Source organism: Branchiostoma floridae, chromosome 14, assembly GCF_000003815.2.
Source record: "Branchiostoma floridae strain S238N-H82 chromosome 14, Bfl_VNyyK, whole genome shotgun sequence".
Taxonomy (NCBI): domain Eukaryota; kingdom Metazoa; phylum Chordata; class Leptocardii; order Amphioxiformes; family Branchiostomatidae; genus Branchiostoma; species Branchiostoma floridae.
The window spans coordinates 6,165,587-6,186,310 of NC_049992.1; the positions used below are offsets into that span (position 1 = coordinate 6,165,587).

The 20,724-nt window shown below is 42.1% G+C and overlaps 3 protein-coding genes across 4 annotated transcripts in view; 2 read left to right on the plus strand and 1 right to left on the minus strand.

Moving 5' to 3' along the window:
• Nucleotides 1-3,434, minus strand: part of LOC118430531 (RNA-binding protein 42-like) — an 8,655-nt gene extending 5,221 nt beyond the window's left edge. For both annotated transcript variants that reach the window (XM_035841454.1, XM_035841455.1), the window contains exons 1-4: nt 3,277-3,434; nt 2,161-2,266; nt 1,147-1,261; nt 97-473 (exon numbers count right to left, since the gene is read on the minus strand). In XM_035841454.1, the coding sequence (XP_035697347.1) occupies nt 97-473; nt 1,147-1,261; nt 2,161-2,266; nt 3,277-3,335 (657 nt within the window). In that variant the 5' untranslated portion in view covers nt 3,336-3,434. The remainder of the gene's footprint in view (nt 1-96; nt 474-1,146; nt 1,262-2,160; nt 2,267-3,276) is intronic.
• A 125-nt stretch (nt 3,435-3,559) lies between these two features.
• On the plus strand, nt 3,560-12,285 carry LOC118430532 (protein SCO1 homolog, mitochondrial-like). The gene is made up of 7 exons (XM_035841457.1): nt 3,560-3,762; nt 7,423-7,557; nt 8,108-8,198; nt 8,689-8,870; nt 9,653-9,761; nt 10,498-10,613; nt 11,648-12,285. Exons 1-7 carry the CDS (start codon nt 3,652-3,654, stop codon nt 11,774-11,776), a joined length of 873 nt encoding a protein of 290 aa, XP_035697350.1. The 5' UTR covers nt 3,560-3,651; the 3' UTR covers nt 11,777-12,285.
• Nucleotides 12,286-15,265: 2,980 nt separating this feature from the next.
• LOC118430740 lies at nt 15,266-20,547 on the plus strand. The gene is made up of 6 exons (XM_035841749.1): nt 15,266-15,421; nt 17,244-17,373; nt 18,186-18,345; nt 18,662-18,738; nt 19,800-19,991; nt 20,384-20,547. The coding sequence occupies exons 2-6, from the start codon at nt 17,296-17,298 to the stop codon at nt 20,474-20,476; spliced, it is 600 nt and encodes a 199-aa protein (XP_035697642.1). The 5' UTR covers nt 15,266-15,421; nt 17,244-17,295; the 3' UTR covers nt 20,477-20,547.
• Nucleotides 20,548-20,724: the final 177 nt, after the last annotated feature.

Genomic DNA, 20,724 nt, shown 5'->3' on the forward strand with positions numbered 1-20,724 from the left:
CGACGGGGCCTGTCGGTTGACTGCCAGACTAACTCTAAGTGAGGTCTAGTTGGCTTGTGTATGCCATGTACAGTAATATGAGTTAGAGGTACTGACCTGTTCTGTTGCTGTAGTGGGTGGTTTGTACACCGTGGGTCCACTCTCCACCACCACCCCAGGCTGGGGACGCGGGGGTGGGGGCTGCATCGGAACCTGGCGCGGCATCGGCATCGGTCCCGGCATCGGCCCCATCTGCATCCGCTCACCCCCCATGGGACCGATGGGACGACCCATCATTGGTCCCACAGGCCCCACCATTGCATGTCGGACCATGGGATGGCCCATTTGGGACATGTGGATGTGGCCCATGGGGGGGAGGGGTGGCATGGGTGGGGCAGGGACCATGGGGGGTCTCTGCAGCTGGTGGGGGATGAAGATAGGACGAGGGGCCGGCACCGGTCTGCTGACGGGGATCACAGCAGGACCAATGGGAGCTAGGGACGGAAACAAAGAACTGTTGATTAAAAACTTGAAACTCTTGCAACAGAGTACTACCGGTAGTAATATATACTTTGTTGGTAAAGAAATGTAGGAATCAGAATAGCATAATAACAAGTGCATACAATGTAGGAAGTTCTTTCCCAAAGGCTAATTACAAGCAACATGAAAAAGATGGAAGAGCAACAAAAATGGAAAGCATTATAGTAAACAACTTCTCTAGTTTATATGCCGATGGTAAGGTCTAACTTATCGGGTTTGGCTTTCTCTGACGGAGTGGAAGATAAGATTCCACCTCTTCTGTTTCTGAAAATGGGGAGAAATTAGCTATAGGATTCTGTAAATGTGGGGAAACTAAGATTGCATTTGGTGCTATATTGTTTTTCATCATAGAAGGGTCATTTTTTAGTAATCTCCATACTGTTTGCGTTAACAGTAATAATTATGTAAGATAACAAAACACCAGTCTACTATAAACAGTAACAGTGAGTCAGTGTAGAAGAAATATTTTGTTTATTTTGTTTATTTGTTTGCACTTTAAAAACAACAACACAAAGTACATATGAGTGAATTATTATACATGAATAGTGCAAGGTAGGCCAAAAGCATAGAGCTTATAAGAAAGCCTTCCTGTATCATCTCAATTCAATTCAATATATGTGCACATACCTGAAACAGGCTGAACACTGTGAACAGTGATTGGTCTGCTGATCATTGGTCCAACACGAACTGCAGTAACCCCCATAGCCATGGTGGCCTGGGCAGTGGCAATACTAGCTGCAACCTGTCAGGGAAGAAAAATAAACTTCTTCAATCAGACTATATCAGAACTTTCGATCGGAATATATCAGAACTTTCGATCGAAATATATCAGAACTTTCAATCAGAATATATCAGAACTTTCGATCAGAATATATCAGAACTTTCGATCAGAATATATCAGAACTTTCAATCAGAATATATCAGAACTTACAACAGATACATGTATCAAGTGCAGTTCTAAGGGAAGATGCTAGGTGACATAGAAACCATCCTCATGTCCTATGTACTGATTGCAAGATAGCGAGAGAGAATATACATTTTTATCAAACATATCATCCCTCAACAACAGATACACATAACTGCAGAGTTCCTAATGAATGTGCTTGAGAGGAAAATCTATTCCAGGGAAAAGTTACCTGCATCATTTTTGGTGATTCTCTGACTGAAAAAGCATGAACAAAGAGAAGCTCTAAGACAAAAGTTTAGCTTTCGACTTTGAGAAAGAACGGTCTTGCCTTACCTGATTGAATATGTTGGGTCCTACATAGGGGTGGGCATCGAAAATCTACATAGGGGTGGGCATCGAAAATTCTTATCTTATTCCTAACTTAGTGTAGACAACATAACTGACTGTTAATGTTAAGACTTAGTAAAAATAACTAGCAACTCTCCTCTACTTCACTCTTGTTACCTGTGAACCGGTAAGTCCGAAAAAGCACGAATGTTCCCGCCGGTATAATCTGTTAATTTTCCAATCGGTTCGAAATCCGGTCTACTGATTTTTCAGGTCTATTTTTTCCAGACTGGTCCAATATGAAAACCAGTTTTCTATCGGTACACCGTTCTGGTAACCACCCCTAGTCCTACATGTATATGTATATAGTATATGAACAGATGTGGATTACTGTAGTCTTGCCTTACCTGATTGAAAGTTTGTGCCCCTATGACCATGCGAGGATGTCCCCCAGGCATGGCCAGGGCAACAGCAGGCATGGCTGGGGAGGGGGCCGCTATCTCCTGCTCAAAGCTAGCATGGACAAAAACAGACATTTGTGAGTCAAGGATTTCCAAACAATTCACACTATATATACAGCACATGACTGTACTGTAAATCTATAATTTTTTTTATGATATCTTGTAGTTCTGTATCTATATGTAGTTCAGTGGTTGTTGCCATATGTGGTATCCTGTACAATTTTTGAGCAATAAATTTTATTCATTCATCCAACGCACTGTAAATGCATTTAAGTTTGTTTGGATTTAATTTCACAGTAGCGGGAAAAAGGATTGTTCACTGTGATTTGAAGTTTGCGGTAGCATCATACACAGTAGTCTGCCATGGAAAACTGTTTGCAACTTTAAGTTTGATGTAAATTTGTAGCGCAAAAACAGTGAACATAAAAGCACAGCAAACATTTCTGCATTTACAGTTCCTAGTATAAGGTAGTTCATGGTTTTTAGTATGCATGTGCCATGCGGTGCACTGTGGATATATGTCAAAATTGAAGGCCACTGGCAATAACATATTTATAAAAATTAAACATAAGAACCCACTACATGCACACTTAAAACCTTGACATAGATTACTGCTGAAGGAGAAATGTTTGCAGGGATTCAATTTTGTCATGGGAAGAAAATGGAGTGTTGGTGGTTGATACAGCTGGTAGGTAGGCAGACAAAACAAAATTTTCTCAGTGGAAACAACACACATGTGATGTGCATGGTCACAACATTGCAGCCACAACATTACTAGTAGCCATTTCTTCAGACAAATGGTTAAAGGTTGTGACAACAAAATAAAGTCTCAATGCGTCAATTAAACTTACCACGTGTTTACATCAGATATGTAGAGATTTGATATAAAATTTTCAATTATTTTTTCACCAAAAAATCTTGTTGGTGGGGAGGGGGGGCGACAATTACCATGATTATTCCGTTAGTTTGACGCATTATGAAGTACAAGAAACGTTCCCACAAGTAGCAAAACATGTTCGTTACAAAGTAGACATCGTGATAAGGACTCTAGAGCTTCCTTACCGGCTCATTTCCGCCTCCATTTCTCGGAGCTTCTGCTGGTGGTCCTCTGGAGCCGCCATTTTTGCTTCTTTGTAGCAAGATGCACAGCGCACCCAAACGAAACCGTTTCCCTAACCAAAAATGTACAAACTCTCACCAAAAGAAAACATCATTAAATTCAAGTAATAAATTCTGCAAATAATACTTTAAGAAATATTTTAGTTCTATGTAACATTGAGTAATATTTGATATGGAGCTGTTAAGATTATTTTGTTATGAACGTGTTGATGCTTTCTTGTGAGGTCATTCCGGGTCAAATCCAACATGGCTGCGCTCATTGTGTAACTGAAAGGTTTTCTTACGGTTTTAGTCCAAATACTGGTTTGTTAAGAAAAAATGATGCTGAGATCCGTCGGCAAGTGTTTGCTGAGTGATACGAGATTCCTCTGGTGCAGGAATGACGTTTTTCCGACGCTACATCGAGCCGTAACGCGAGCTCCAAACCAGGTAAGTCGTGTGTTGTTATGGCAAACATGGTTTGTTACGCAAGTCAGTGATTCAGCAGAAATGTTTTCGTTGTGTAAAATATACTCCAACTTGATTTCAAGCACGCAGTTTGCATTTTCCTTGTATGAATAGCTTTCATTTGACGTCTGTGTGATACAACATAATTTGATAATTGTGTGATTTGGCCTGTTCAAAAGGAAAATTCAGACTTGATTTCGCACATAGTACTACTAGTAGGTTTGTGCAGTTTGCACTGGTGTACTTTCTGTTTTTTACATGAATGTCCTATGATGTAGGTCTATTTGGATCGTTATGTAGGAAGGGTACAATTCTGCGTAGAAGTAGAAAAGTACATTCTAAGAAAACTACAGTTTTTACAGCGAACGTAAACGACTTCGAACAGCGACGTTGGCGTTCGGTTCGCAGGTGGGGTATTCGAACGCGTTTGGAACGCGTTCGCACAATCAAATAAAAGTGAGTTGAGTTCAGGATTCAGAAGTGTCTGGACGCGTCGTCTTTTGTCTCTTGTCTTTCTGTGCTTTCGGCATCTAAAACCCTCTGCAACAACCTGGTACTTCAGGGGAACATCGATACCATCAACGTTTCCTTACATTTGGCGTTGTCGGCAGGATGTTGCACGTCGTTTCCACCTCGACAAGAGTTCCTTGAGAGAAAAGCGCCAGCAGCCAAGAGACCAAGGTGGAACAGGGCCAGGAGAATGTTGGAGGCCAGGGAGAGCAGGGGAGCTAGCCCAAAGACAGGAGTTCGGAGCGGGCCAGGCAATGTTGGGAGACCCAAGAGCGAGGAGGCCGCGGGATCGATGCTGCTGAGCCGAAGAAGAGGCGGGAAGTCGGCAAAGATAGGGACAGCAGGGCCAAGTTCAAGGGGCACGGGCCGTAAGTGTGCCGGAAGTGTGGAAGAGAGAAAGAATGCCACGTACACTCCGGATGACCGTCTATGTCCAAGTTTGAGGTCGTCATCATCATGTAAGTTAGGCAGTACACGGGTGATGTGATTTCCGGGGAAACCCAGACTTCGGGGGTTGTACTTCGGTTCTTCAGGGGGTTACATTGCCTGTGATAGATAGGAACTTTGCTAGAAATATCATTGTGTATTGATCTATTGTCGCATTGGTTTTTCAGAAGACCTTGTTGCGGGTTGTAATGTGTTCCTAGTTAATCTTTTGAATGTAATGCTTTACATTTTGGTCAGACATGTGAAAATGTTATGGACAGTTGTTATGACACAAAGACAGAAGTGTAGTAAACAGAGGCGTTCAGGTCTTTAGTCAAAGGAGTTCGTAGGTTTAGGACGGTCGGTTGTGTGTACGTGCGTGTTCTGTTCTTTCTCCATGGCTGATCCCTGCATGGGTCACACCTGGACACGAGAGTGTTGGCGGCAAGGTGTTCATGGCACCCGTTAACCATGTCCAATCAGGCGGGCTGACCCGGACACGTTCCACATCGGGACACCTGACGCAGCGTAGCGAGTCGCCGTGAAAGCTTCCCCAGGAAGGCGGTGATCGGGGCTGCAACAGCAGGAGGATTCGGGGAGGACGTCTGTGGCCGTGCGACAAAGGGGAGGAGGGAGGACAACACGACACGGTAACGGAGAGCGGCGCTCCAGGATCAAGGAGGCTGTGGCGAAACAGAAAGCGACACCCGAGAAAGGAGAGGTCGTGAGAGAGAGGTGCTGAGAATAGCAGAGGAACAGCGTGGATTTGTGATGAGACGGGAGGACCAGAGAAGACCTGAACTATGGACACTTGAACAATCCCATGAACTGACTTAATTAGATATTTGCCATATGAGGAGACCCTTTCAATTAGCAAATTGTAACTTATGATAAACTATCTGTTTTTATATTGTCAAACTGATGAGGGTTGATTTACGTAGGGCGTTTCACTCGCCGAGGACGGCGAGTATTTAAACTGGGGGTGAGTGTAGGAAGGGTACAATTCTGCGTAGAAGTAGAAAAGTACATTCTAAGAAAACTACAGTTTTTACAGCGAACGTAAACGACGTCGAACAGCGACGTTGGCGTTCGGTTCGCAGGTGGGGTATTCGAACGCGTTTGGAACGCGTTCGCACAATCAAATAAAAGTGAGTTGAGTTCAGGATTCAGAAGTGTCTGGACGCGTCGTCTTTTGTCTCTTGTCTTTCTGTGCTTTCGGCGTCTAAAACCCTCTGCAACAACCTGGTACTTCAGGGGAACATCGATACCATCAACGTTTCCTTACAGTTATTTATATTGACTGTTACCACTTCTACTAGCAACATACACATATACACTCAGCACAAAAAGTTTGGAATATCAACTTCGGTTGATCATATTTATGTTGTTTCTGCATCAATTTCAATATATTATATATCTATAGAAAGCTTGCATGATTTTCTTTCCAATGGCATCAAACTCATTATCATTGTTAACTCATGGAACATACACTAGGCCTGCTAACGTGAGTGGGTCACGAAAAAAAAGTGCCCAAATTCCCCTGTTTCTGTTCAAAACTGTATCGTCCGGTTCAACCGTTGTTATGGCCGCGGGTGACAATGATTCAATCAATCCTTTTATCACCTAACGTTTGGTATACAGAACATCCAAGTTTCTTTCTAGCATATCTGAGTAGAGTGTTTTATGAGTGTAAATTCATGGAACGAGGACTAGGCCCGCTTACGTACAGGGGGTCCTAAAGATAAAGTGCCAAAATTACCCTACTAAAGTCAATCACCCCATTCTGCTATTTTTCTTCCGTCAGTATTGACTTGTGAATGAAGGCAAGTTGAATAAACAGGACATGTCAATCAAAGCTACTATTACTCTTTATTCAAGCAAAAAATTTGAACCATGGCAAGAGGTGATCAATCGAGTGCTAGCCATAAGCCGTAGGAAGGCTATTCCACCCTAAGACTGTGCTCCAGCATCCAATGGTACTTGCTCTGTGTGGACTGGTGTTGTAATCTTGCAGAATGGCATTTGGTCCAATATTGAAGAGGTAGAATGTTGCCACTGGATGGAGGATGTTGTCCCTTTATGTCACCACATTAACTTGCCTGGAATGATGTCGAGTCTTGTTTACCCCATGGTGGTTTAAATAAAATAATACCGCCCCACACCAAATGCCGAAAGTTACTCTTGCCTTGTCAGTGTGCGGTTCTTCTTGCCGCATCCATGCTTTGATTCTGCCATCCAACTATCGAAAGGGCAGATGAACTCTACTCAAGTGTGCTAAAACCTTGTATGTTCCGTATACAAAATGTGAGGTGAAAAGAGGATTGATTGAACCAGTGACACACGCGCAAATATCAACAGGACGATGCAGTGTTGAACAGAAGTAGGGGAATTTGGGCACTTTTTTTTCGTGACCCACTCACATAAGCAGGCCTTGTGCTCGTTTCATGTGTTTACAATCATAATAAGTTTGATACCATAGGAAAGAAAATCACACAAGCTTTCTATTGATATATAATACATTGAAATTGATGCATAAATAACGGAAATATGATATACCAAAGTTGATATTCCAAACTTTTTGTGCCGAGTGTACATACATCAAGTGCTGTGTTGTAGTCAGTGTGTGCCCTTTCAAAGATGATGCCCACTTCTGCACACATTTGATGGCTGTTACAATTATAAGAAAACGAATGTTATATGTTGTAGGTGACGTCCAGTGGCCTGTGTACATGTGCTGTGAGCAGGAGGCCATCAGCTCTCCTGTCCTCCAGACCATTCCAACAGCTCAGGGGGATGACGTCAAACCCTGTCCCACCCTCACGCCCCAAACCTGAGAGGACGGTAAGGAAACTTTGTTTGTTTGCTGCATTGTAGAACCAGTAAACCACCTTAAGGTCTAACTTACAAGTTGTTTGTACAGTACTAGTAAGTAAAAGCTATGAACGACAGGACTGGAAGGTTTGGTCAAGTCGTGATCGCACTGATATGCACCCCTACTGCTTTTGATTAGTGTGGTGTGTTCTTTTAGTCTGTAGACCAACCCCTATGAATACTGTGAATGTGAGTGAGTGAGTGTGTGAGTGAGTGAGTGAGTCAGTCAGTGAGTCAGTCAGTCAGTCAGTCAGTCAGTCACTAAAAGTCAGTCAGTCAATGAGTCAGTCAGTCAAGTAGTCAGTGAGTAAGTGAATTATTAGTTTAACATGTTCGAGGTGTGATACTTCTCAAATACAGAACCTCTTGTGAGGATATTCCTAGTCTGAGCTGAAAATTAATTTTCATCACAGTCAAGACAGAACATTTCCCAAAGGCACAACATAGAGGTCTGCTTTGTAGAACTCAATCCCAAAACCTTCATCTTGATCATTGATGAACATGATTTCTGCCCGTCCAGACCTCGGTGTGGAAGGCTTTAGTTGGAGCTGGTGTGATAGGAGCTGCACTGCTGCTGTTCTTCAACTATCTCAAGAGAGAGAAAGAGCTGGGTAAGTGAACATTCTGTTATTCCAGTACCTATAGAACAGATAGAGTGAATTTCTATTAAAGCTGATGATTTTTGTGTGGCATACCATGAGGTAGGATTTGTTTGTATTGAATACTCTCATGTCATAAAACACCAGGTCTGCATATACTGACAGATTTGTTTGTACTCCCATAGGGATAGACCCCTACTCTTATCAATTCGTCTGGTGGAGTCTTTAACGTGCTTGAGGTGTAGCTCTCCTCAAACACAGGACCACCACTTATTGTCCTGTTAAAAATGTCGATACTGTACTATATTTTTTAGGAATATTCTATATACTAGTATATATATTCTAGGAAAAGTCGCCAAGTTTGGTTGTTTTAGCAAAAGCTGTTTAGGAGAGCTCTATACAACGTCACAGTTGACGCGGGCACTTTTAGCCCCACCCAGTCTGGATTGGGTTAAGATATTTGTAATACTTATATTAATTTTGTATCTCTCATCAACCCTAGCACTTGAAAAGGAACGATCCAAGTCTCTGGGAAAGGCTCTTATTGGAGGACCGATCTCCATGGTAGATCACCATGGTAACCCCAAGACGGAGAAGGACTACGAAGGACAGTGGTGTCTGCTGTACTTCGGCTTCACACACTGTCCTGACATCTGTCCTGATGAGCTAGACAAGATGGCTCAGGTGGGTCTTAGTGCTCTCAATTGTTTCAAGCTTTCATTAGAACTAAAGCCAGGGCTTGAAATACCACCTGCATATGCAGGTTAGTGCAGGTAAAATTGGAGCTATGCAGGCTTTCCTGATGTCTACCTGTACCTAACCTGCACTGGTCCATGCACTGGGTTTTATTCATAAATGTCCTATGATATAGGTGTATGTGGTTTGTTATTAGCTGCATTGACTGTTACCGCCTATTAAGTATAAAGAAAAATAGCAAAGGTTCCTCAACAATTTTAGTATGATCCATACTTTCTTAAGTCCAAGTGTTGCAGGTAAAAGTTGTCTGGTGCAGGTAATTTTCAATGTTACCTGCACTAGTGCTGGTATGCAGAAAAAAGTATTTCGAGCCCTGATAGTGCATACTGTACAGTAATTGAAACACCTGTTTTCAGTTCACAGTCTGAACTGTTTGGCCATACTGATTTGATTATGTGAATCATACATCCTCTGGGTACCCCAAACCTTTAGTGTGTGAAACAAAAAGGAAATATGGTAGCCAAAAAAAATTACAACTACGCAATCTGGGTTGTCAGGAAGGTTGAATTGAGCCGTCACTATGAAAACTAAGAACATGAAATACATGTAACTATAAAAATTCTAAGAATTACAGTGATGTAAGATGTCTCAGAATGCAACAAACTCTTTGCCGTTTGCAACCCCAAGTTACCCCATTCAATAGTTTCCTATGTTTAAAGAGTATTTTCTTTGAACAAAAGACTTATTGGTTGACAATTTATGTTCTAAAGGTTGTAACGGACATGGCTAACATCAAGCACCTGCCCAACATCACTCCCATCTTCATCTCCATCGACCCAGAGAGAGATGATGTCAAGTCTATCGCTGAATATGTCAAAGGTTTGCCCTTTTTACCTTAATGAAAAAGGTTATCTACTTGATGCTGTTTGCCTGTCTATGGTGGCATAACTCAAGGAGTCATGGGTGGATCTTTATGACATTTTGTTTACGGGCAGCAGTAAGGAAAACACAGGTCATTTTCAACAATTGGCCTTGTAGCAGCTTTCTTTGGCATCGCAGTGGAAATTCCAGTTTTGATGTCTAATGTTCAAGACACACTATATTTGTGATTTTTGAGTGGTAGGGACAGCTTTTGAGACAGAGAGTAAGTGTTGTAGGATTGGACCCCCTAGCAACACTTTTTTTAACTGCAGGGTCAGTTTTGTTAAAGACTTTGGAAGAGATAGAATGATTTCAGAAGGGGTTCATGGATCGTCCTATACATGTTCCTTACTCTGTAGACGTCTCTTGATAATATTTAGCTGTTGTATTTCTGGTCGAATACTACACCATAAGGTGTAACTGGATAATTTGGCCTTTTTGCATCAAAATAGGGAAAACAATTAAATTAAATTGGTACAGTAATAATATGGTAGAAAGGCATATTATAGGTGGAGAGATCACCATAAAACTGCAGAAATAAAACCACATGGAACTTTTTAAGGCTTACAGTTCCGTGTTTGCTTTGAAATCAACGTCCATTCACTGCAGACTTTATCGTTTGAATTAGTCCAATTGGGCAACAAATGATTATGATGTAATCTTTGTCTTAAAATGTTGTTCCTCTTCCCTCCAGAGTTTCACCCGGAACTGATCGGCCTAACAGGTTCGCTGGAACAGGTGAAACAGGTGTCCAAGAACTTCCGTGTGTACTACAGCCAGGGGCCTGTAGATGATGATGGAGACTACATTGTAAGTATGGCTATCATTTGTTAATCTCTTTACTAGCAGCATAAGATAGTATCAAAGCTGGCTAAGGAGTACAGCTGGCCAAATGGAGTCATCAACCACTCCAGTAGCCAAACACACTCATATGCTGCCTTCACTCCTCTGGCAGCTTTTGATACTATCTCAGGCTACCATAGGATCTGCTTGGAGATTAATCGTTTGTAACTGATACATTTGCTGAACTGTGATTGGTTAAGCCACCTAGGGGATTTTGCACCTGGTGTATAAAAAAGCAGATCACATTGGATGTACTGTGCTCATTCAAGCTCTGACCATTGAAGTAGCCATGTACAGAGGGAAACAGTAGTCTGGTGGTGGGCTTGAATAAAAATCTTGGCCAAGAAATTAAGAAATTTTGTAGTCCATATGCTACCTGGCAGGGCACCAGTTTAGATTTGTGATTGTAGCATATTGTAACAGAATGCCTGTGCTTTGTGCCAAATGGCATTTCATTTATTTGTTTTACCAGAGTTACATCGCTCAGGCTTCAGCCTGTTTTTCAGGACTCCCTGGACACATATAGAAACAGACACCATACAATACTTGGGAACTACACAGTCACATAACTTAACTTAGGATTAAGATAACAGTAAAAGTCCTGCCAGCAGTATTACCCTCAGTTACTTCTACACAAGCAACAGGATATGATTTTGGAATTGATGTTCCAGGTAGCATCCACTAGCTTTCGTCAATGATCTGTTGCAGAGCAGTTTGAAAATCGAGTTGCTTGTGTGACTACTATTTGACTTACTTGACTTAATCCTCTTTGCCCCTTCGGGAGCACAGGGCCTCAGTAAGTCGTCTCCACCCCTTCAATCTCCGGCAGTCATATTCGCCACGTGCCATGAGGTGTTTTCTTGCTTTAGGTCTTTCTTTACCCCTATCCTCCATGAAAGTCTGGGTCTTCCCCTTCTTGTCTCACCCTGAGGAACTGCTATTTATCATATCTTATTACCTGGATGTCTAACCTTCATTGCTGTGTGTTTTACATCTTCTAGGTGGACCACACCATCATCATGTACCTCATGAACCCAGACTGGCAGTTCCTCGACTACTACGGCAAGGACAAGAACTCAGACCAGATCGTCGCCAGCATAGCGGGGCACATGCGCAAATACAGGAGCTAACCAAAACCATCAACCATAGCTGTCTCACGAAGTAAATTACTATATGATAGAAATAGCTCTATAAAAGTAGCATTGTGCAAGTTAAGGACAAGTTGTTGTATAGTTTGCTTTTCACTATTTTGATTAGTTCATGTATCTTTAACTAAATGAAAAGAAATACTTTAAGAGACCAGCAGGCTACCTCGCTAACCAACTCGCAACCACAGATGACTTTGCTACACGATTAGTTCCCAACGATGGTTTGGAGAAGGTCTGGAGGTCATTGTCAGGCTTTCTAGAAGATTTTGCATGTCTTGTCTGCCTCAAGTGTCAAGAGTAGCTTCCTCACAGAATGTTTAAGTTTAAAAAATGGATGAATTCTTGTGCAAGAATCCCAGCAACTGACTTGTGTGTTTCATGGTATAACTGGAGAATAATGTAAAAAAATCTATCAAAGTTTATGTTGATAATTAAGCTCATGATGTGACAATTTTATAACAATCAGAATAAAGTCATGCAGATGATAGCAAGTTACATGCAAAATGATGTTTTTTTGCAGAGATTTGATACAGTTTCACAGTGTACTGTTTGAGATTCATTTTTTTCTGTTTATAATTAACTTTTACGTAATAAAAGAGTCAGTTGATTCCGTTGAGTTAAATTTCTTTCAGTTGGAGAACAGTTTAACTTGACTCATTTCAAATGACACCAACTCAAATGACACCAACACAAGAGTTACCAACTCAAATGAATTTATATGCTTTTACTTGATGTGTTTTGATAGAATGAGATGAAATGAAATAAACCAAAGGAAAGTGGATAATAAATGAATGAATGAAGTTGTTCCAGTGTAAGACCGACACAACATACATCTAGTGTTGTACTCTGTTGCCTGCCAAATGGTAGCTTGTGTAATACAAGCTCTTGCTGGCAGGGGCTATACTAGTAAATAGTACAACCTTCTCTGCAATTAATACCCCTTTTTTCAAAAGATACATGAAATAATACAAATAAAGGTAAAAAGACAAAGTGACAGCAGACTCAAGCTGTCCTCAACTTCTTTTAGCGCCGCTTAAATACAAAAGCTATCTTATCAGCAACTAGAGTTTCACGGCCCCATACCTTCACTAAATGATTTTCACTTTTACAACTGGTGTAATGAATTATGCCACGTAAACCTGATGCGCCAAGATATGTGGTGGGACCTGGTCCATACGAATAAATGAACAACTTAGCCTGTCCTTGGTGCTAAAAATAATCAATACATGAACAACTAAGCCTGTCCTTGGTACTGAACACCATTAATACATGAGCAACTAAGCCTGTCCTTGGTGCTGAACACCATCAATACATGAACAACAAAGTCTGTCCTTGGTGCTGAGCACTATCAATACATGAACAACTAAGTCTGTCCTTGGTGCTGATTGCTGAACACCATCAATACATGAGCAACTAAGCCTGTCCTTGGTGCTGAACACTATCAAGATATAAACAACTAAGCCTGTCCTTGGTGCTGAACACTATCAAGATATAAACAACACAACTGCGTCTGTCCTTGGTGCTGAACACCATCAAAACATGAACAACTAAGGCTGTCCTTGGTGCTGAACACCATCAATACATGAGCTACTAATTATAAGCATGTCCTTGTTGTTGAACACCATCAATATATGAACAACTAAGCCTGTCATTGGTGCTGAACACCATCAATACAAGAGCAACTAAGTTTGTCCTTGGTGCTGAACACCGTCAAAATATGAGCAACTAAGCCTGTCCTTGGTGCTGAACGCTATCAATACAAGAGCAACTAAGTTTGTCCTTGGTGCTGAACACCATCAATACAAGAGCAACTAAGTTTGTCCTTGGTGTTGAACACCATCAATACATGAGCAACTACGTCTGTCCTTGGTGCTGAACACCATCAATATTTGAGCAACTAGGCCTATCCTTGGTGCTGAACACCATCAACATGTGAGCTACAAAGCCTATCTTTGGTGCTGAACACCATCAAAATATGAGCAACTAAGCCTGACATTGGTGCTGAACGCCATCAATATATAAACAACTATACATGAACAGGGGTCAGTACATGATAAGCATGAAATTCCTATCCGAGCCAAGGAGGATTATGTAAGGATGACACTAATTTGCATGATAAATGTCTAATAATATTCACCTTCACTAATCTTCGTACTGCGTTTGACGGTCCTATCATGGAACGCAATGTTTTTTAACTTTCCTATCTAATTATGCAATAGAATATTACATAGAATATTATTAGCATTCAATCATGTAAGTCATCACTATCTACACACCAAAAATCAAGATGACTCGTCAACATGTTCTTGAGTCATTCTCATTCAAAGTTCGAAACAAGATGGCGCTTCCAGTTTTACTTTACTACTTTACTTTGGTCGAGGTCCCGCTCGAGCCAAGCTTGAAAGTCGTCTCCACTCCTCCCTGTCTTTCATCAAGGACTGGATTTCCCTCACATCATGTAGGTTAGTGTAGGCTCTAAGATTATCGATGTCAGAAGTTTTCGTAAAGCCACAAGGTGGCAAAAACTTACTGCACCTTTTCTATGCACCAAGAGTTATAAACCTCTCAAATATCACGGCCACAGCATGTCCAGAACACGAGATACCAAAATGGAAGTTCCTCTGTAGTAATCATGTTTTGTTTTGTTGTTTTTGTATAGTGGGCCCCCTTGGAAATCAACTACCAATAAGTTGAAGGGGCCACCCACTTGTCTTGAGATCAATAAATAAATAGATACATAAATAAACTTAGAGAAGCCACTAAGGGGCCCATCATCAAACTTGACCGTAGTTTTCCCAACTCTAACCCTCATGTCCAAAACAGGACATATGAAAAATGGAAGTTCCGCTGCAATACCTCAAAAGGCCGTTAGGGGGTTCGAATCATTATCGAACTTGACCATTGTTTTCCCGACCCAACTACCAAGATCTACCAAGGCTTCTCGAGGTATGCTATTGACAGACAGACAGACAGACGCCTAAAACATAACCTTCCGCCATTCTGGAAGGTAATCAAGGGCGTAGTGACTTTGAGGAGCAGATATCAATGTTATCTTAAGCATAGGCCTTATAATTATGAACAAAAAGACGAACTTCCTCAGCTGAATAGTGATTTCTGACAGGCGTTGATCTGTGAGGTAATCAAATAAGGTTAGCCATTTGATACCAATAGCACCAAACATCTCACAACCTACAAAAACACCATAATTGCTTCATGGAGGTATGTGTCCTACGAACTCTTGTCTTGATCTTGCAAAATCCGTCAGGATTCTATTCATCTTGTCTTATGCTATGTTCACGCCCCTATTGGGACAAAAATCCTGCCAAACAAATCAAATAAAGTTATGTTTACCATGAAAGGGCAAAGTGTCCTGTTTGTTAATTGCCAAACATTTTGACGGCTGAAACCGGACTTTGATCGTGTCGGAGAGCGATTTAAGGGCTGTGGTGGGTCACCTGTGATCACGTGGTTTATCCGTTTTTGCTAACACAGCGAGGTTGACCTATGCATTCGGACCGCCATAATCAATAATATTGGAAAAATTGCTTCATTGTCGGTAAAATTTTGACACGTTTGTCATAACGGGTGGTCAACAGGGCGTCGGGCAACCAAGACGATCAGATACAGGTACCGTCTGTCTTTGAATTCCGTTGTAACTATTTGACGTATACTTACAGTGATAGGAATAATGGTTCCTTTCTTTGAAGCTATTTTTAGAAATGAGTGCTCGTTTGTTGATACTATCTGGTTGTTTTTTTTTTTCTGTTTCTTTTACATTGTTAAGAGTCGCCATGTAGAATGGCAACTTCCCGGTACAAAGGTTATAAATTAAAATTATACTCGGGCAAGATTTTTACAGTTATGATTTAGAGTTTATGTAATTATTGTTATTCATATCATATTTTGGGCTGCGTCGAAACATTATAGATGAATATCCTGCAACAGCCGAAAGGAAAGTAGCTACAAACTCACAAAAACATGTACATAGCTTGTCAGCAATATATATGCATGTATTTGTTTGCCGGGCAAATACGGATCGGTGTAATGGATGATAAATATGCCACTTTGGTTTGGGTACCATTCAGGTATACCGGTAACTAGTTAACCCCAGCGACTACCGGAACTTACTAATAGGCTAAAAGCCGATCACATTCGAGCGTCGTACGACAGACAAGTTAACGGCCAGAAAATGGGAACATTCTTGTGTCAATAGTAGTAGAAGTGTCGCACCAAAACAAGTGGCTGTCTTGTAATGGAAAATAATTCCGGCATATCCTTATCGACGGTTTCTGTTATCCCCAGGCACTAAAAATCTACGCCCAAAAAATTGTAAGACGAAAGGCCGCAGGGGCAGTGTGTTTTTATGTGTCTAGGGTACAGTATTTGAAGGCTGAGCCCAACCACCTCCTTCCATCGCCTTTTACCTCCCCAGCCAAAGCCAAGTACATGTACCCATTTTACGCTTGTGTGGAAGGTTGTTAAGTGCTTTCCCATGGGTATGAGATTGGTAGCGTGACAGGATTTGAATCCTGGACCTCTGGGTTCGGGGCCAAACTAATCTGGGTTCGGGGTTCGGGGCCAAACTACACCCTGCAGGTACGCCACTACTAGATACACATGTAGATTTATTGAGTGAAATGACGTTTCCTGCTCCCTCTGCCGAATGGCGGTTTCTCAAATACAGCGGACAGATTACTCTCTACCAGACTCCGGATCGCTGGAAAATCGTAGAAACGCAGATCGCGTGCTGTTCCCTAGCCGGCTATAGTTCTCTGGTCGGCTTAGGCTTAGGTCACATTTCCATAGCAGGGCCAAAATAGGATTACATTGATATATGAGCTGCTAATGCACTGCTTACAAATGCTTTGTATATCAGTCCAAATTGGATGCTATGCTCTGTGAAGATAAAGGTCATCAGATTCAGAGGTGACCTGTGATTTCGACGTCATTACTTAAATACGATTTCGGCGCTAAAAGGGACGACCAATCCTTTCTTCAGTGAAACTGTCCATAATTTGGACAAATTTAGCTTTGTATTAATTAGATTGAAAATTGAGATTTAAAGTAATCATTGTATTTAGTGTCAACATTTAGCCGAGCAAAATGTATGCCATATTCGAAACCCCCATGCACACCGTATATCTCAGGTATTTGGCACGGCGCACAAATTTGGCGCTTGTATCTGCCAAATCCATGCTAGCGCAGGGATTTCGCCAGCGCAGGGATTTAGCTTGACACCGGCCGGGCAGCTTTCGGGAGTGAAAAGAATTATATAGAATACATCAAAATACACAGTATATGTCAAAATAAGATTCATGGGCATGATTTGTGTATATTTCTAGCCATACGTTTTAATTTTTCGTTTCTTAAAACATCCCGGCCGGGCACCGCTTTGGAAATGTGACCTAAGCCTTACTCCTCTATTTGTTCCATTTCTACGATTTTCCAGCAATCCGGAGTCTGGTAGAGACTAGGACAGATTTCCAGACGACCCCTCTGCAATGGCGTGCCGGGCACACTCGTGTTGTTGCTGCTGCAGCGTCAGGGTTGGGGCCATCATTGTCGGAGTGCTGTACCTGGTAAGTTAAAAAGTTAAAGTAAACCGTACATCTAAGCAGATGCGTAGGGGTGGCACCTATCACTATTTCTGTAACCATTGGGCCACATTTCTGCAACTACAGCAGGCTCGGGGGCTGACCCGCTGGTAGTGATGTGTGTTTAACTCCCATACTCATTCCCAAATGCTGAGTGCTAAGCGGCGAAAGCAGCATGTACCGTTCCTTTAAGTCTTTGGTATGACTCGGCCGGGATCGAACTCACGACCTATCGAATGCAAGGCGAACACTCCAACCACTCGGCCATTGATATTCAAAGCGGACACTCCACCAATGAATTCGAAGCTGCTGTACGTTTACGACCACGCTTAAACCGAGCTATTTGACGTAGTGTTCAACGAATTCCATCGCTAAAAACGAATCTTGTACCCTTTATCTTTTGTTGTCTTTTTTTTTGTCATTGTAAAGTCGAGTGGTAACATAAATCCACTTCAAGACGCAGCGACGCCGCCAACGTGACGCACTCCAGTGAGATAGTCGATAAGCTAAGTCAAGATAACTTCTTCATCACCAAGAAATGTCAATACCCAGCTCGTGAACTTACGGACTAGGACAGAGAGAGAAAAATATGAAAAGAGAGAGACGGAAAGAAAGAGGGAGAGGGGAGAGAGAGAGAGAGAGAGAAAAAAAGAGAGAAAAAAATAGAGAAAGAGAGAGAGAGAGAGAGATGTTGCCCGTCATGCCTCCTTGCATGTGCAAAAGTGAAAAACAAAATTTCATATTGTTTAAAACCGGTACCTCCATTGATAACGTTTCTATTTCTCTGACGTCTGCAGATTTTTGCTGTGGCCGGCGATATTGTTCTGGCCGTGATAGACATAGTGGGAGTGTTCACGGCAACCCGACCTAGCAACGGCAGCACCTCAGCCACGCCTAGCAACAACGTGACAGAAGGGAATAGCACCGACAATAGCAGCGCTTGGACCAAGATATCAAGTAGGGCGACCAAAATATAACATTGGCGCAAATTTGCAAGTTGGCGCAATTTTCTAGCACAAATTGGGCACAGTTCAGTGAGATATCCGCTTTATTTCAGACCAACTTTTTCTTCAAGCAGATGTTGGGATGACAAAGATATGGATGACAAATCTTCCGTGGCCGGCACGCCATCATTAGGTGAAATGCATGTGTCAGGTTAAGATTGCGACAGCTTAGTTTTGCTAAAGATCTGCTATAGTAAATCTTTTGCTCACATTACGTGCGGCCAGGATGAAGTAACGTTAAATCGTCCTTCATCATGTGTATTTTTCAGTTGCCACGTGGGTAGAGTTGGGCGTTGACGTGCTTTTCTTGATCATCTGCGTCCTTCTGGTCGTCGGTGCTGCAAAGGTACACATACAGACCACGCTACACTCTCTTGTATATTATAATATGCATTGCATAGCTGACTGGCTGACTAGATACAGTCCACCTAAAGCTAAGGGCACAACCCGCCGTATGTGCAAATATGTGTTCTCTACGTGCCAAAACGTGGGTAATCTTTTGGGAACCGTAAGTGTTAAGTACCGCATCCGTACTAACTCTTAGGGAATCCGACGGCTTTTGGAACACGCAGACACGCCGCAGAACTTTAAGTGCAGGTAAAACTTTGTGTGCCATCGGGCTGCGGATTCGCCGCCGTACGTGTCAGTACGGGCGACGCGTTTTCAGAAATACGTGGCGGACGTGGCCTCCCGAAAAAACGTACGGACAAATTGCACGTACAGTGGCCTTAGTTTTTGGATTTATCATTTCAGTCCCCAAGCATCGGTTACTAGTATATACACTGCACAAATTTATATAAGGGTGCCTGCCTACCTGTTTAAATGCTCAGTCTAGGTGCTGATCCGGTTGCTATTGTCTTTATAAGAAAAACGGAAGCATTGCAACCATGCAGTCGGTGTATTTGCCAATTCCTTGTAACATTTGGTAACATTTTGTCCACATCATTTCACTAAGGCAGGGGTGATCTAGAAAGTGTAGGTGAAGAAATAATGCCCATCAGTATCATAGTTCGAAGTACAGGTATTAGGAGAAACACAGAGAAAACGGATTTTCGCCGACCCTATGGTCTATAGGTTGAATGACCCACAAAAAAGTTGTGCGTCATAGGTCATGTAGGTAGTCTCTGTTTAAGAGTAAAGAGGCATTGGATTCGACTGAAAAGTCAGTGAGCGTAACATCATTTGGTGAAGGGGAACTTTAGCTTTTTTTCTATCATTCGCCTGTAATACAGTAGGAGACGCTTAATTGCACGGCCTATTTGCCAGTGAATTTCGTGCAATTATCCGGCTGGTGCAATAATGCGAAGTCATCTAGCTGTTCCGCACCGGTTTGGAATTTTAGTACTCCGTGCAGTTAACAGAAGTGTGCGTTAATCCGTTGTGCAAGTGGCTTTTACTGTATTACAGAACAACAAGGTACTGTGTATGATCTGGCTGGTTGCGGCTGGCCTGTGGACGGCCTTCATGGCGGGTGAGGCCGTCTACCTGACCGTGGAACGTTACCTTGGCGTGGAGCAGAGTCTGGACGCGCTGTGGCAGATCTTTCTGGACACGCTCGTCATCAAATGGGGTGCAGTCGTGGTCTGGCTCCTTATGTTGGTGAGTTTACTCTCTTTGATGATTTTATGAACCCCGGTGTCTTCCTTTTTTCTTTCATTTTGAGGCTACCAACATAGATTTTGCAGCCTATATATCGAATACTGTAAGGTTTGGTCAATTCAAACCGAAAAGGACCTGCTCTTTTCGATAATTCTAATGGGTTCTTTAACGTGGTCGGTGTGACGCTCTCCACAAACGCGGGACCTCCGTTCAACGTCCTGTCCAAGAGACGTATATACTATAGCCAAAGCTAGCTACTCATGTCCACCTATTTACGTTTAGCAGTGTTTTGTTCTTTTTAGTATCATGTGCAAGCAAAACGCATTATATCCGACTTGGAAATGTGACATTGTCACAAGCTTCCTTACGGCTTTTTTCCGTCTTTCTCTCAGATCGCCGGTGCCGTTGTGGTGTCGTCCCATGTAGCAGACATACGTGATGACAAGGAAGCACCACTGATATCCGAGAGGTCCTTCCCGACATAGCCATAAACTAAGGCACTATAATTTAGAATTGCAGACGCTTATAAAGGCCTAAGAACATTTAATGTTGTGTTTTTCATTACAATCCTAACATGTGGCTCGGTATACAAATGTACATGCAGGGTTCTCTTTTTTTCCAGATGGCCGAAGTGGTCCGAGAAAAAGTGTTTAACAAATGAATGTAGAAGTAAAAGTCAGGTATTCTTAACATCATATAATATAAGTATTCGAATTATACAGATATACATTAT

Excerpts from the sequence above, each read along its gene's own strand:
- LOC118430740 (XM_035841749.1), top strand. The coding sequence starts at position 17,296 with ATGGCGTGCCGGGCACACTCGTGTTGTTGCTGCTGCAGCGTCAGGGTT. Across the intron at positions 17,374-18,185 it reads TTGTCGGAGTGCTGTACCTG|ATTTTTGCTGTGGCCGGCGA; the intron begins GTAAGTTAAAAA and ends TGACGTCTGCAG. Across the intron at positions 18,739-19,799 it reads TGGTCGTCGGTGCTGCAAAG|AACAACAAGGTACTGTGTAT; the intron begins GTACACATACAG and ends ACTGTATTACAG.
- LOC118430532 (XM_035841457.1), top strand. The coding sequence starts at position 3,652 with ATGATGCTGAGATCCGTCGGCAAGTGTTTGCTGAGTGATACGAGATTC. Across the intron at positions 9,762-10,497 it reads TATCGCTGAATATGTCAAAG|AGTTTCACCCGGAACTGATC; the intron begins GTTTGCCCTTTT and ends TCTTCCCTCCAG. Across the intron at positions 10,614-11,647 it reads ATGATGATGGAGACTACATT|GTGGACCACACCATCATCAT; the intron begins GTAAGTATGGCT and ends TACATCTTCTAG.